Source organism: Zeus faber (genome assembly GCF_960531495.2).
Source record: "Zeus faber genome assembly, chromosome: 5".
NCBI lineage: Eukaryota > Metazoa > Chordata > Actinopteri > Zeiformes > Zeidae > Zeus > Zeus faber.
The window spans coordinates 10,575,292-10,592,742 of NC_137192.1; the positions used below are offsets into that span (position 1 = coordinate 10,575,292).

Consider the following 17,451-nt stretch of genomic DNA (forward strand, 5'->3'; position numbering starts at 1 on the left):
TGTAGGAAGAAAAAAAAAAGTGTCTCATGGGCTTTCCACAGTCAAGACTCTTTAAAGAAAAAATAAATCAACAACTATATGATATATATAATATATATATTAAAATATTATAATATTTTTAAAAAATAAAGGAGGTTTTTATTCTTAAATACATTTGCTCAGTACTACAAATACAAATACTTAAAGTGTTTATAAGTACTTGCTCTAAAACATACTTGAAATACTCGAATTAAGAATACTAATTGCAATATCCAGGTCCCAGTTTCATAGATCCAGCCCCTGTTCTTTTTTTTTGGGTGTGATTGTGTTAAAAAAGTATATATATTTACTTTGAAATGTAGCAGAGTAAAAGTACCAAATGTGTGAACAAAACCCCTTCACATCTATTTTTAATTGTGCTGTAACTTCTAAATTGTAGGGAAATTATGGCCTCCCCCAAACCCCACATACTTTAATCCTCAAGAATAGTATTTATAGTGGCACATTTCTGATGGTACAAAAACTTTCTTTTTTTTTTCATATTAAGAGCATATTTTAATCAAATCTCCAAATTCCTTACATTTCACTGGAAGTTTTTCCTTTATTAGTTTAAAATTATTTTTCATTTGATATATTTTGTTTCCTTTTTCGAATGTTCCTCTGCAAGCTCAATAATTCACAAGTGTATATTTAAATGTATGTAATATATTCTCCCTACATGGTGTTTACAACATACTGCAAAAACCCCTATGTGTGCTATTGATATGCTGCATACTGTAATCCATCTGTATGTATGTACTTAATAAAGACATTTCTATGACCCGTTAACTGTTTTATTGCAGTATTTTCTTAAATAACATTTAGAAGTAAAAACAAGTTCAACTGTTTTGTGTACAGCCGAAACTACTCAACAGGCAAATTATAACACAGCCATTTGCTGACACAAATGAAACACCACAAACTACGTAATAAATAGGCAAAAGAAAATCAATACAAAAGAATGTTTTTAAAGTCATTGAGGTTGCTTTGATTTCTTTCTGCTCATTTATCATTGACTGCTATTTTTTTTTTTTTACTATTAAATGATCATATACGATCAAAACAGCACTTCCCTTTGGAGTTATGCTATTGTAAAGTGTGATACAGCAGATCTTTTCTTTTATCCCGTAAACCCATCCTATTCCCCAGCCTAAGTGATGCTTGGTTGGTCTACATCCAAATGAAAACATTGAGAGCTATGCTGTGCAAATATATGCCTTGGGCTTTCACACAACGCTTTGATAGTTGGTCAATATAAAAAAAAAAAAAAAAAAAATCTAATCACCCTGTCGCGCGAGAAGAATTTTGAGATTATGTACAGTATTTACAAATAAGCAGGTCATTATATACACTTTGCATAACAACGTGTAGTACAGGGCTTTTTGATACAGGAGCCTCGCATTTTCCTCATTCAGGCGAGAAGACCTTCAGACTGTCACGCCAGGCGTTGACATTACACTGGATTACATTTACACCAGGCTCCAACATGTCGTTACTGCCCAAACTGGAACCAAACCCCACTCGTATATGTCATTTCACATTACAACACTGAGGTCGTCTCAGACCACAGGGATCGCACTAGGAAACAGCTATTTTGCTGCTTTTCTAATTAACGGAAAGAAAATGGGAATATCACAACTGGATACTGCCTATTTTGCCAGTCAACAATTATTATTGCTCATATACACTTTTCGGGTAAATTGTTGAGCCACTGTTTTGCGTAAGACACCCATATTTATCACGGTTTGGGAAGTAATCGTGTTGATTTTTGTTGCGATTAATATGACCTACACAATTCCTAGTAGTCGTCTGCCATTTGAATATCGAGCGCACATTGGGTGGATTTTGATAGGTGACCCAATCAAGAAAATGCAAGATGGTCCATATTAATATCTCATATCTCTCATGCCTGACAATTAAAATACAATGTTAAATCAATGATCAGCCTCAGAGTTGTTCACTTAGCAATGGATGCAAAGGCAATATTGTGGAAGAAAAGACAACAATTTTGTTGGAAATGTTTCAACACAAAAAGATAAAAATAAAGAAATGTTTCTGACCAAATATGTACCCTTAATGAATCCGATCAGAGCGCGCGGGCACACGCACGCACACACCCTAACAGCAGCAAAACAACTAAAATACAGACGGTCAAAAGACTGGACCGCTGGAGTTTAAGCGCCAGTGACTTGGTTGCTCCAGCCCAAAGTCTGTAGAGTCGCTCCACCCACCATACAATAAGGAAGTCCAGTGGTAGGACAGTGAAAAAGATAAAAGGCAATTTCTTTTTTTTTTTCCCCCACAGGATTAATACACAAAGGAGCAGGGGTCTCTGATGATTGTCCATTGGCTACGTTGCAAACTGCTGATAGAACGCCAGTTTGACCCTCTCGATGTGATGGCAGAGCTTGATGGCAGGTCCCAGCTTCAGGTCCATGCACTCCTGCACCGTGGGAAGGTTCAGTAGGAGCAAGGCCTGACCATCAATCTCCTAAAAAAGGAAGAAAAATAAATATTATTCACATACATATAATATTTAACTCCAAGGACTCCTTCCTGCAACTCATGAAAGATAAGAGACAAATGTTTTCAAAGATCCAAAATTCATCCAAATCCACAAGTCACTGAACAGGTTACCACAACAAGAAGCCGAGTGGATGACACAGGGAAGAGCATTTCATATAAACGAGGGGTGGGACTCGGCAGGGATCTCACAATCACGATACTTGGGTTCCGATATGATAGTATCGTGATCCTTTATGTTTTGCAACAGAGCAAGTATTGCGATATGACACGAGTTTAAAACACAGTGCTTTCACCGTTTTGGTCTTTTTGAAAATGCTGATGTCATCACGTAAACTTGCACACGAGTCAGTGGTCGGTACACAGGCGTCACATCCAACACGTGTTATGTTTGACACCCAATGTGCCATTGTTAAAATACTCACTTCGTATGAGACAAGCTAGAACAGCATTATTCTTGAGTTATTTGATTATTCCAGTACCAAAAACTGTAATTTGTATTTGCAATTTATATAATTACATATCATTACTCTGCGTCCGTGTATCGATATGATATCGCAAACTATGCTGTATCGATTTTTCCCCCTCCCCCGTCATAAAAAGTACCATCTTTCAGATTAAAAGTTGGGATATTTATGGAGCGAAATAGAGATTTTGTTCTTGGTAGGGCTGGACGACAAAACAAGCTTGATCATTACCATAATAAAATCTTCAACCATAACGATGACACATTTCTGAGATTTATTTTCGACAGTTTTTTGAGTCCATTTTCCTCTATTTACAAAGACGCGACACGAACGGCCAATCGTACAACAGAGAAACAACCATGTGACACGAACAGCCAATGCCTGGTGTCCAGGTGCGCCGGGGCTCCCTCCGCGCTCTCCCCGGCTGCGGCGCTCTCCGGCCAGGCAGCATGCATGATCTGCCCAGAGCTGACGCGGCGGGTCTTCCTCGAACACCATCTTGAACTCAAACTCGCCCTCCTCCCAACCTGAGCCCGGCGCTGCCCTCATCCCCGCAAAAGGAGAAATATTAAAGAAAGAATCGATATGGAGCGAAAATCGAGCGATTTTCAGTGACGTCTGATCTGACACTGTCGGAGAGAGCGTCCTTCAGTCCGCTCCAAACGTCCCCGCAACTAATCGCAGATCCCGGAACTTTTTGGACTGTTCTCGCCGACAATGCTGATTATACACCGATCAGCCACAACATTAAAACCACCACTGATATTGTGTAGATCCCCCTTGTGCCGCCAAAACAGCTCTGTCCGGTAGAGGCATGGACTCCACAAGACCTCTGAAGGTGTCCTGTGGAATCTGGCACCAGGACGTTTGCAGCAGATCCTTTAAGTCCTGTAAGTTGTGAGGTGGGGCCTCCATGGATCAGGCTTGTTGTTCCAGCACATCCCACAGATGCTCCATCGGACACTAACCCCGGACATCCACATGATGTAGAAGAAATCGTGATTCATCAGACCAGGCCACCTTCTTCCATTGTTCCATGGTCCAGTTCTAATGCTCATGTGCAAATTGTAGGAGCTTTCAGGGGTGGACAGGGCCCAGCATGGGCACTCTGACCGATTTGCGGCTACGCAGCCTGATATGCAGCAAGCTGCGATGCACTGTGTGTTCTATAGGGCTAAACGATAAATCAAATTCAAACCTACATCGCAATGTAATAGAATGCTATTTTCAAATCGCAAAAGCTGCGATAAAAAATAGACAGACAGACAGATAACCTTTTTTTAAATGTAATTAGCATAAAGCTGTCCCTGAGCGCACGGAGCAGTGAACAGACAAAGCTCTTTCACTTGCGTGCACAAAGAGGATTTATGTGGACGTATGCGTGCAACATATTTATAAAAAAAAAAAACCATTTCTGCTGAAACACTGCATATTTTTCGAATGTTAATTTTCAGATTGGAACAATCTGGAACAATTACAAAGTTAAATCAGTTGAATTGATTTAATTTATTGAATTGTAAAAAGAAAACCTTCTTTTTACAATTCAATAGTTAAAGACATGTAATTCATATCAATTCATGCATCATAAAAGATAAGGAACTTAAAAAAATATATATATATAAAAACTCCATACTAAATCCCCATATTAGTCAAAAAGACAACAAAAAAAACAACACAATTATAATCTAATTGGGTTTTTGTCTTTTACTAATATTGCAAATTAGTATGCAATTTATTTTTTAAGTTCCTTATCTTCTTTATTATTCACTAAACACAAGCAATAAATTATTCTACAGTATGACCAACACAACATTTGATACAGTCAACATATAAACTGCTCTTTCCTGTAGGCCAGGCCCACGTGTTATGATGAAATTAGATGAATTGATGCATGAATTTACATGAATAACATATCTTTATGTAATAGTTTATTTTTTATTTTTTATCACAGTAGAAAATTGACTGACTGATTTAACTTCAAGCTTTGTAGTTGTTACATCTGGAAATTAACATTCAAAAAATATGCAGCGTTTCAGCAGAAATTTAATATTTTTTATAAAAATGTTGCACGCATACATCCACATAAATCCTCTTTGTGCACGAAGTGAAGGAACTTTGTGTGTTCATCGCTCTGTGCCCTCAGGGACAGCTTTATGCTAATTACATTTAAAAAAAAAGGTAAAAGTAAAAAATTAATTTCCCAAATCGTCCAACCCCAGTGACACCTTTCTATTATAACCAGCATTAACCTTTTCAGCAATTTATGCTACAGTAGCTCCTCTGTGGTATCGGACCAGACGGGCTAGACTTTGCTCCCCACATGTATCAATGAGCCTTTGGCGCCCATGACCCTGTCGCCGGTTCATCGGTTGTCCTTCTTTGGACCACTTTTAGTATGTACTAACCACTGCATCACCTCAATCACCCCACAAGACCTGCCATTTTGGAGATGCTCTGACCCAGTCGTCTAGCCATCACAATGTGGTCCTTGTCAAAGTGGCTCAGATCCTTACGCTCGCCTATTTTTCCTGCTTCCAACACATCAACTTCAAGAACTGACTGTTCACTTGCTGCCTAATATATCCCACCCCTTGACAGATGCCATTGGAACAAGATGATCAACGTTATTCACTTCACCTGTCAGTGGTTTTAATGTTGTGGCTGATTGGTGCATTTTTATATATATATATATATATATATATATATATATATATATATATATATATATATATAGAAAAAAAATGTATTTCATTAATTACATTTACATATTTATTATTTTATTTATTCAGTGTTTAATGTAAAGCCATTAGAATACACTTAAAACGGGAAATTGAACATTATTAGTATTGTGAATTATATATTGTGATAATTATCAACCATCGATCAATATAAAAAAAACATATTGTGATACCATTTTCAGCCCAAGTTCTTAGTTATATTACTTTTCTTGGCAAGATTTCCTTCACATGGAATATATTTTGGCAGCAGAAAGACTACGTACATTAATAATTATGTTATCTGGCAAAAATCCTTCTTTCTTTCTCAGACTTTATGCTTCTCAGTGTTGTGACACATGCAGTCGAGCACCTTCATCAGCGCCTCTGCTGTTCTAGTGGGAATAGGTCATAGAGAGTCAGCTGCTCAACTCACTTTGTTTGTGCATTGTTGAAATTTGCTGTTAGTCGTTTGTAAATACGAATTCGATTGGGGTCATGAGAAAATTCATTGACATAGAAAAATCCTTGAAATATAATAAATTTTTGGCCCTTAGAGAATCTAAGACATGTCAAAAAAGCACAACATTTGCTCACTTTTATTTAATATCAGATAGGTTTAATGTGGCCTTGCCATTGCATTTTAATAGTGGGGATATTCCTGTTCCGGTTCCTGGTTCCCTATTCTAGAAATGAGCGCACAGTCCCCACTCAGTCAATGCAATGTCCCCATAACTCATTGTTTACTTGACTATGTTAAGGGGGCGTGGTTAGGGCGTGGTTAAGCTGCGGCTGCAGACGGACCAAATCGGCCGAATCAGCGCCCGAGTGGTGCTGGTTGGTCCGATCCGGGGCAGGAAGTTTTAAAGTTTGTCCGTCTTGCAGAGGGGATCAGCGTACAGGGCTTGTCAGCCGACCAGGAGCCAGCGAAGCCATACCTTCCTCCTCCGTCGCGCCATACTGTTCTCATTTTTGTTTATCGTTTTGGCCGGCAAGCTTTTCTGTTTCATATAATTTAATAAAAGGTCACACCATGTCGGTGCTCTGGTGCCAGAAAGACTCAGGTCTTCCTCCCTAAGCCCGTACCTGTGGGGAAAGGCTCCCACAACTAGTTAATAATTCATCTAAGTTCATGATTGAAGATAAAAATTACACTCATATAATTTAATGTTGGTTAATTACTATTAGATAGCAGTAAATACAGTGCTACAATGTATGTTTGTTTTATGGTTAAAACGACGTTACTCACAACGCTTGTGGCCATAAGTAAACTTAAGCTCTAGCAAACTTTCATTTATTGTTGACATGCTTCACCAATGCAGCTCAAGTTCCTTCCTCATTCGTTTTGCTGTTTAGCTCGAGACTGAAAGAGTCGAGCGAATGAAGGATTCTACCATCAGGGTTCATTCTGGCACTACAAACTGAAATTCAAGGACTTTTTTAAGCACCATTTCTTTCCAGTTATAAGGACTTCTCAAGCAATTCAGCACAAAAGTGTCTACTTTCAAGGTATTCCAGTAATGACATTTCTGAGGAGGAAATTGAAGCACTTCACGCAACTCATTGACTCGGCAAAAATCCTGCAGTTACCTGATCCATGAAGATCCGTGCAAGGGGTGCACAGTCGGTGGTCCTGATGAAGTGGACCACGTCTGTGACGCTCCACTCCAGGGGACTGGTGTCCAAGCATAGCTTTTGGGGAGCCTCGGTCTTGGAGGTCTGGAGACACACACACACACACACACACACACACACACACACACACACACACACACACACACACACACACACACACACACACACACACACACACACACACACACACACACACACACACACACACACAAGGTTAGAAACAGATCTTCCAGACAGCGTGGCAGGGAGGCTAGGCTTTCTGTTCAAACTAGTCTGCTGTATGCATTTCAGCTTTGACTTTTAGGACCTTTGGCGAGGGAGGGCGGTTCTCGTCGTCGGAGAAGGAGGGAGAACAGGGCTTCCGGCGCCGGCGGGTAGGCCTGGGCGTTGCCGGTGGGGAGGGTGACGGTGTTGCGGGCTGAGACTTCCCCATGGAAAATTCAGAGTCGTCCTGGAGATCGTCCTGCAGCTCGGAGCCGGAATCTTCTTCACTCAAGGAGTCGTCGTCGTCGATGTCCTCGTCGTCTCCACTGCCCTGCGAGTCGGACATGGATGGTGTAGAGTTGGAGGTCATACAGGCCATACAGGTCATTTCAAATGAGAATTAGGGACTTTGGCTTTTTAGTGAAAAGATGAAACTAGGGTTTGGAGTTTTTGGTAATAAATGCTACAGAATATTTTGATACTCTTCTCACAGTATCGAGTAGTAGTACTAGTATTGATGCAATAAAGATATTACATTTCATATTACATATGAATATGTATATTACATATACATATTACATGGAGCACTAGTGTTTGCCAGTTTATATTGTAAATGATGTAAAAAAAAAAAAGAATTTTATTTATGCATTTGAGTGATGAAATTGACATCAAGACATCACACAATGGGATACGTGCAATGTCAGTGTGTGTGTGTGTGCGCGTGTGTGTGTGTGTGTGTGTGTGTGTGGTACCTGTGGCGACCCAGCGGGCGTGTTGTCCAGCGAGGCAGACGAGCGTCTCTTCTTGTGCACAAAGAGCTGCTTCCTCCTCTTCCTCCTCCTCCCTCTCCTCTTCACGCCTCCCTCCAGGTTGGAGTGGCCCCCAGGCGGGCGCCCGATGCGCCGGCTCTTTTTCTTACCGTAGTAGTACGCTGGCAATGTCATAAAAAAAAAATTAAAACGAGGCCGACTGATTAATGGTTCTTTCAACAATATGTGATGGAAATATGAAGTAGAAAAAAAAAAAAAAAAAAAAGTAAGTGGGGGTTGGAGCAGCTGGCAACATATCAGAAGGAGCAATCTGTGTTTTCAAAGAAACATTATGTAAGAATAGTTCCCCAAAGTGAGAATGTGATCTAAACTGGCACAAGACACAGAAGAAACAAAAGAATAATTGAGAATTGGTGACAGTAAAAGCATGATTAGTGATATCATGAGAGGCCAACGTTGAACAATTATTTAAATGGTTACATGGCAGCAACAGCTTTATAAATCCTTCAAATAAATGTATGATTGTGTGTGAAGTGAGTAGTTATCCATAAATAAAAAGGCTTGTGATTGTGTCAGCCCTACCCTGCTTATTCATTGCCTCTGGCTGATTACTTGGTAAATGACCTTTATACCCTGAGCTTTGCATTTCTGTAACCACTAATCATTCCTGCATCCACCCGCGACACAAAAGAAAGATGTGGAGCAGGTATAAAGAAAAAAATTCTGAAAAAAGAAAACATTGAATGATCGCTTTTTCCTTTTAAAGAGTGGGTGTAATCATTTTACAGTAACCACATTTCAGTCGTGGATTAATACATCCTAAAAGAAAGAGTTTGGGCTTAAATTGTATTTATAAGGAATCCTGGGGGCGACCTACTGTATTTGGTCTTGGTGAGGACGGCACAGTTCTCCGTGCAGCGGTCCACCACCATGCGGGGACCAAACAGGTTCGGGCAGCACTCCAGTTTGATGCAGGTCTTCCTGCAGAAATCTGCTACGCGGTTGGCGGTGCGGACGATCTCTACGGTGGCCCTGTAGCTTTTCCCTTTGTACCTGATGACAAAATCAGGAAATTGATGTAATGAGACAATATATACTCTAACAGAGAGGACTTTGACTTTCTATTTGCAGATCCAGTCAGACAGAGGGTAGGCCAAAATTCCCCCATTTACTCAGAAGTATTTATTTTTGAAAACCAGAGCCTGGCATCCCGCCACGTTCACATTACTCATCCTGTGGGCAGGGCGCGGCCCTGAGCACTAGACAGTTCGTTCCCTCACTTGGCTTTGAGCGTCTCGCCGTGGCCTTGCCAACGGCCCTCCTGGTCCAGCTGCAGCTCCCTCAGCACACGGCTCGGCTTGTAGGCCGAGTTGATCAGCAGGGTCAGCACCTACGTGGGAAACACATGTGACCTGAGAGGTCAGAGGTCAAGTACTACGTGATGAAAAGACAGCCCTGTGGGCCATCTTTCCACATAAAAGATCAAATCTAGTTTTCACTGTTTGATGTGAGTTCAGTGTTATTGAAAGTCTGGGTCTCAGGATGATTGAAAGTAGGTCTCCAAATCAAATTGCATATTTAACATAAGACCTCAGAGATCTGTTAAAAAATTGTGTTATGTGTAATATTACACTAGTCAGTAAATCTCACCTCTTTGATCACGAGGACACAGTTCCCGGGCCCGATGAACTGGGGTAGCTCGGCGATGCGTCCCTTGTTCAGGTACGGCCCGGAGAAGCAGCGGTGGTTGAAAAAAATCTTTGGGCAGCAGTACTTCCCGTTGCTTTGTCCTAAACAAGTGTCACAAAAAATAAATATATAAAAGCCAACACTGAGAAAGTGGCATCAGGGTGCGAGGGTCACACGGGTATCAGGGTATGGCAATCTCATAGCCATAGAAAGACGCTGGTCACCTGCATCGGACTGGCTGGCCAGCTGCTGCCTCTCAGCAGCAGTTGATGATGACTTGGAAGGAATTCTTCTGGAAGAGGAATAAAAGTGGAAAAGTCAGCGGAGTCCAAGACACAAACCAATCAGAACCAGAAGCCGCTCAAAAAGGAGAGAAAACCACTTGACTCTTGTACTCACTGTTTCTCCGGCTGCACCACAGCGATCTTCCTCTGCCTTTCAACTGATGAGAGAGGGACACACGCAGCGGGGCTGTTCAACTACAGTTTCAATTTGTTACCAGCTTCCAACTTGGCTCCAACAAGTCAATATTATTATTATTTTTGCTTGTATAACGACAAAATAATAAGGTCTATTGTATATTGCCAAATTAGTGTTTAGGGTTTTTCAGGTTTATTGTTTATGTTGTGTTATGCTGTTTATGGTTGATTTTATTGTTTGTTGTTCATTTTAGATTTATTGTACATTTCCAATGTTTTAATTCTTGTTATTATTATTATTATTGCCTGTATCTATCTATCTATCTATCTATCTATCTATCTATCCATCCATCCATCCATCCATCCATCCATTTTTGTGGTGTTTTTCCAACTTATGGCTAACCTATCTTATTCAAAGGGCCAATCAACACTATCGGGGGGCCAAAATTCACCCCCGGGCCACGAGCTGCAAACAAACAGAAATAAACTGCGCTGGGTTCGTCAGTGAGGGGCGGGGGATAAACGACTGGCACACAGGGAACGTGTCTGGTACCTGAGGGCTTGATGGGGTAGACCAGAGGGTAGCCATTGGTCTCGCACCAGCTGATGGGGAACACATCCAGCGAGTCCACGTGGACAATCACCTCCGGCATGGGCTGCTTCAGTCCTACACACGTGCAGGCGGCTGTTTAACACTGGTTTCACACGCACTATCAGTAAAGTCACGAGAAGGTCGTTTACAAGCCTTGGTTCTCATGTCGGCAATTCTTTTCTTTTTAAAGGACATACGTAGAGCGGAGGCGCTGCAGTGCCGGCGCCCTTTCTCACCTTCCAGGGTGAGCCAGGCGTATTGCCCTTTGACCTTTGTGACTGTGGCCACGTGAATGTTCTCAGGTGACAGTGGGTTGACCGCCTCCAGTTTCATGCCCTCTTTGAAACTGTGCTCAGACTGCTCCTGCTGGGAGGCAACCAGAGACTTTTAGAGGACAAAAACAACACAAAGAAAAGGCCATGTATTCTCTACTAAAACAAATGAGTGAGTAAGTGACCCAGTTGTTTATTCAAACATTACTACAGAAATAACATAAATACATACATTTGAAATGTGGAAATATTTGAATAAGTCAACTCTCATTCCTTCGTCATTCCTTGTTTGTGACAAGAAGAGTTAGGGGTTGAATATAATGGCAATAGAGAGCAAAATTTAAGATGATTTGTTGTTGATAGATCACTGGAAGAAGAGACATCTCCAGCAGGGAATCTTTCACCGTTGCTGGCGTGTAATATAATATAAATATGTAACGCCAGTTTGGCGGCAACAGAGGCCTACTCACTGTAGCGAAGCAATGCTGTGGCGCGGCCTCAGCCTCACACTGCTTCAGGTAATCTGCCCAGTCAAAATCCTGCCCCTGGTATCCTGCACAAAGAGGTATGAAAGACAGACAGACAGACAGACAGACAGACAGACAGATAAATAAATACAGGACACGAAGCGCAAGTAGTTTGAAAGGACATGAGTGATGTCATCAATATCAGAGCTGGGCTCAGCCACCTGGAGGGGGGCAGAGCGGGACCCCGTTCTTGAGGCTCCACTGTGCGGGGAAGATCCCCGGGCTGTCGCTGTGGCACAGGAAGGAGCGCCCGCCGCCTTCCGGCTCGTCGATGCCACAGAGGTCGTCCATCTTAACCAGGAAGTATTGCTCGTTGAACACCTGAGGTGGAGAGGATACGGAGAGCAGCTTATGTCCAGTTGTCCTCTAACCAATTCAGCAGCTCTGGGGCGATTCCAGCCTGCCCTCGTTCTGCCGCCTGTTTCCGCGCCGCGCAATAAAATCGGCTTCAAGCCTTCCAGACTAGTGCTGAAAAGGTCATCTCTTTTTGGAGACCTCGGCTCTCGACGAGTGATTCGGTAAAAAGGATTTGCTTAAATTTAAGGGAGTCAAGGGTCTGTGAGGAGAGAGTAGAGAGTCAGTGAAGGCCTACGTGCATGGCTGCGAAAGAAAGGAATTAACAGCTGCTTTGTCGGAGTGACCGCCAACTTCTGAGTCATTTCAAAGATTGTTCAGTAGTTCACGAGTCTTGCATCACTATTCCAGACAGGTGTCGGCCAGTCCCAAACGGCGGGAGCAAGGTCTGATGCTGCTCCGCAGTTATGTTTCGAAATATTATCTCTAACACACGCACACACACACACACACACACACACACACACACACACACACACGTCGTTGCAGAGCATCTCATCTACTCTAGGCACGGCCGCTTGTCAATCAATTGAGGTGAAAGCAGTTAAGCAACAAATGCAGAAAAAACCCAAATGTCGGGGAAAGGAAAAGGAGCCTAGACAAACGGAGCACAGAGAGTTGTTAAGAAGCCTGTTACCTTGGTGACAGTGGCAGGACTGATGGAGATGGGAGCAGTCAGGTCAACAGCCTCCAGTTTCATCCCTTCTTTGAAACAGTGAGCGGCGATGGCAGGCTGATCCTGGCGCGCGCGCGCGCACGCACACACACACACACACACACACACACACACACACACACACACACACACACACACACACACACACACACACACACACACACACACACACACACACACACACACACACACCCCCCAAGTCGTCACAGCTCTTTGTTTATGGCAGCATTATCAAATCCCAAGAAAACAAACGCAAATTAAACTTTGCGTTGGAAGCACCTTGGAAAACTCTTTGGTCAGGGCGTCGTCTTGTGGCAGCTGTTCGATCCTCTGCCTCACCTCCTCCCACTCCTCCTCCGTCCGCAGGGACACGAGATCTGGAACATGCACGCACAAACAAATCAGGTGCTGAAAAATAAAACTGTAAAAAAAAACAAAAAAAAACAAAAGTACGATTCCCCAGTGGCTGGAGCGGGATATTCCAACGCAGATGAAAGTTCCACGGCATGATGGCAGGGTGAGGTGGCCCTGACAGACTCCCAGAGCTGGGGATTCCCGGAGTGCAGAATGAAACACCTCCACCAACCCTTTCTTCCAGAGTCACATTTCACATTCATGAAGGTAAATGTCCTTATGCATCACGATTGAATTTGAACTTTGATTGTACTTTTTCACTTCATGAACAGCATTTAAACAAACTTTTTAAATAAGTTGTTAATAAAAGAGGACTGAATTGCCATATGGTCTCGATCGTTAAAGTGAGGATTCATCTGTTCCCAATCAGAGAACAGGGATATCTCAACTTCCATATGCGCATTTTTATCATTATTCATTTGTCACAAAGTCAATAGTCTTTCTGTCATGTTGGTTTTCTTCAGAGGCGGTAAAATGTTTATGCGATGGTAAACAGCGTAACGGCAGTCCTCATTTAAACCCCTCAGACGTTACGAGAATGCAAAGTCACTAAAATCCGATTCTTCATATCGGCGACGGATCCAGATGCTATTTCTGCAGCTATTTAGGAATGCAGTTTGATAATGCCAGACATTTGTAGAAGCACTATAAAATGAGGTGCGAGCACGCTTCTTTTAGGGAACTGGTTCAGCAGGTCATGAGATTACAAGCCGCCGTACGTATCTACATCAAGGCAGCCCCTTTACGGGGCTTCGTGGAGACCATATCAGTGGAAACAAATCAGAGATCCTACCGTTAACACTTTGTAAGCAAGCTACAGTGTTGAATTCGTTAGATGAGATACTTGATTTGATAGTTTGATAATATATGTAAATAAAGAATCCCCACAAATGAAATAAAAGCACGGCCTGAAATGTCGAAAATTAGTGAAGCATTTGCATCTTTAGTTTTAAAAACTGGTTTTGGGATTATTGGTTGTGAAATGACATTGAGCTTTATGAAATCAATCTCATCAGCCCCTGGGGGTTTGGAATCCCTCATGTGGCCTTCCATCTGAAACCGTAGCAAAGAACCCAGAGAGACCACTTCAAGAAACAATAACCCCCCAAAAAAGTCTTTAAGACCAGCATAAAACAAATCCATGGTTTCTAAATATAAATAAAAGAGCAGGTCCGTGTCAGCGTGGCTGACCTTGGGGAGGCCTGAGGGCGCAGCCGTGCCCCTTGGCCCAGCCGGGTGGGTGGAGGCGTGGGTGGAGGTAGTAGAGCCAGAGGGCGGACGGCGTGTCTGGGAGCCCCTCGGTGCCGAGCAGCCGCAGCTTCAGCCTTCCACCGACGTTCTCCTCCACCTCAGCCGCCCAGGCCAGCGCTGGGTCGGTGCCCTCCTGCAGCTCCATGTAGCAGCCCGCGCACAGCAGCTCCACCGGGTCCCTCCCGCGCTGCGGCTGGGAGAGAGGGCCAACCAATTAGAGGAGTTTTATAAAGCTGGTGTTCAGAAAATATTGAATGGCTCAGAAGAATCTTCCAGATTCCGTAAGAGGATCTGCGAGAGAATGCGAGAGAATGCGATTCCGTAAGAGGATCTGCGAGAGAATGCATTATCATTTTGAACTCTGCTCCGAAACAATCGAGGATGTACGGGCGGCTCGGGGGCAGAAACAAACACTTGGGATGCTCATGGTTTATCGAGAAATTAGAAGGTACACTCAAAAAGACACCAAAACAAAAGACGTTAGAACCACCGGAGAACATGTCCCAGAACACCACCAGCAGGATACTCAATAAGAACTCTGCGGTGAAAGAAGCACAAACTCCACAGTGAGAGGAGATGGGAGTCGCTCTGTTTAACATTACGATGAAAACAATGAAATAAAAAAAAATTGTGAAATCAAATTCAATGTCCTTTTTTGACAGTAGACGTATTTCCTAAAATAGTGACCGGGGCTTTTATTTACCTCAGCTGTCGTCTGGCTGCCCTGCTCCTCAAAATAAATACATCTAAAATAAACTTGCATGCTTGTTTTTGTTCAGACACAACGGCCGGGATGTACAGTGGACCAGAGATCGCTCTCCATTACGCAATGCACTGTCCTGATCCACGACGGAACATCCCTTTGTTTAAAATGTTCGTATCATACAGGTAGAAACTAACAAAAACAAACGGATCTAAAATAGAAATACGGTAAACGCAGAACATGGGAACCGCACAGGAGCCGTGGAGTGCGGTGCAGCGCTGGAGGAGGAATAAAACACATAATGATTCAGCCTTGTTTACAGTTTTTTTATTTGAGTACCATTTTATCAATACCAATAAACAATTATAAATTTATAAATAAATAAAAAATGAAGAAAAATAAACTCGGCGTGAAAGCCCTGCCCAGTTTTTGGAGTCAGCCATCTGGATTTGCGAATTAGCATAACCCAGAGGTACAACTAATGAGTCATAACGTGGCAGGACTTTTACCTTCTGAGCTGGGAATCTTCCCCAACGGCTGAGAAGTGGGGGAATATTGCCGTTAATTGCAAAATTCCTTGACGCCAGATACACATTTTCAATGCTTCGAGTGTATGTTTTTCAAGTCCAGCGCATCAAATGAAATCAGCGTGAAGTGTGATTACGAACCATTTCCGGTTCTGGTTGCGCTGGAAGGACGTTTCAGCGGCTATGCAGCGTTTTCCTTAATTTCCCCTCGGGGGGATGATCTATCTATCCGAGAACATTCACGGCGCAGAGGTAGGATGGAACTCGCCGATGCCTTTCCAGTTTGATTGCCAAATCTTTACCCACGGGTCAAAAAACCTTACCAGTTCCAGCAGGTTGGCGGGTGCACTGCACTCGTCAGCGAGGACCTTCTCCAGCAGCGCCTCCCAGTCCTGTTGCTTCTCACGCACGCCTGAGGCAGGACACACAAACGCCGTTCAGCTTTAACAACCAGCAGGCTGTCCTTGAGGCGAGAGAGGCCTTTTATCCTCATCTCCAGAGGGCACACTATCGAATCAACCTTACAGTCAGGTTGAAGTGTCGGGTTGTAAAAGGGCACCTCATGTATAAACAACACCCCCCCCCCCCCCCCCCAAATAAACCAATCAGATTGAAGTGAAGTGTGTGTGAGGGGGTCATCTCTCCGCTTCACCTTCGGGGGCTCTCATGGCCTTGCCCTGCTGGCGGCTCCAGCCCAGCGGGTGGAGGTCGGCGGTCATAATGTCACACCAGAAGTCGGCGCGGCGGTCGTCCTGGTAACCCTCGTAGCGCAGCAGAAGCAGCTGGCCGCAGGTCGTGATGATGGTGGCCACCCAGTAGGGGCCGTCTGCCTCGGAGCGCACACACACCTCCAGCTTCATGCCCGGGGTGAGGCCGGTCTGCAGGCCCTGGTCCACCTGGAGGAGGGAGGAAGAGGAGGTCAGAGGGTCACTCTTATTTGACACCCAAAGTGCTTCTTCCACTCGTAGTCCAGTTGGCGAAACATCTTGTGGGGACTCACATGTTTGAAGGCATGATGGGGCACAGACAGCGCCCCGTGCTCCTCCAGGTAGTCGTCCCAGTTGAAGTCAGACCCATCCTGAGTGGAGTCCCCTTCTGGACGGAACACCATACGCACAATGTCATCAATCCAACCTGCCTTGATAAATCCTCTGCTTTTTCTGGTTATTAACGAAGATCTTACCAGATTCTGGTGACTCCCGACTCATGATAGCGCCCCAAAAAGGCCAAGGCTTGAAGCACTATAGAGGAACAGAAGGGTGGAGAACAGAAGGGTCATTATTAAGTGGAGTTAGGGGGATCAGGATGGAGCATCAGCACTAGAGGAAAAGACAGAAGTGTTATCATACATAACCACACACCATCATAAATGAATTATACGACAAATATCCCCAGAGATGGCAATGCAACATTATTGTCCGGCACCAAGTACTTTCCATCTCGGACGAATCAAACAACAAAAATGTGCGTGTGAGGAATTTTTCTAAATCAAATTGAATTCAGATCAGGCTCTCAAGTCAAACCAGTTCACGACAACTTTAATAAAAAAAAAGTTTTGCTGGCTTCAGCTCCAGAGACAAAAGCTTTGGGAATTCTACCACGTTAATATTCAAGACCATCTACCCAGCCCCGAACTCAATCACCAGAAAACGGGGCGAGTTAAATCACAAATTACATGGAGCATATCTGTCATTTT

At 43.3% G+C, this 17,451-nt stretch overlaps 1 protein-coding gene across 1 annotated transcript; it reads right to left on the reverse strand.

The window, feature by feature from the left end:
- Positions 1-807: 807 nt before the first annotated feature.
- On the reverse strand, positions 808-16,963 carry sfmbt1 (Scm like with four mbt domains 1; the record flags this gene model as incomplete). Its single annotated transcript, XM_080000453.1, has 20 exons — positions 808-2,509; positions 7,313-7,441; positions 7,665-7,892; positions 8,314-8,492; positions 9,209-9,384; positions 9,612-9,721; positions 9,982-10,121; positions 10,245-10,312; positions 10,420-10,462; positions 10,993-11,106; positions 11,268-11,397; positions 11,774-11,856; positions 11,992-12,151; positions 12,822-12,923; positions 13,140-13,237; positions 14,466-14,718; positions 16,079-16,167; positions 16,408-16,651; positions 16,756-16,850; positions 16,939-16,963. The coding sequence occupies 20 exons, from the start codon at positions 16,961-16,963 to the stop codon at positions 2,369-2,371; spliced, it is 2,607 nt and encodes an 868-aa protein (XP_079856579.1). The 3' UTR covers positions 808-2,368.
- Positions 16,964-17,451: the final 488 nt, after the last annotated feature.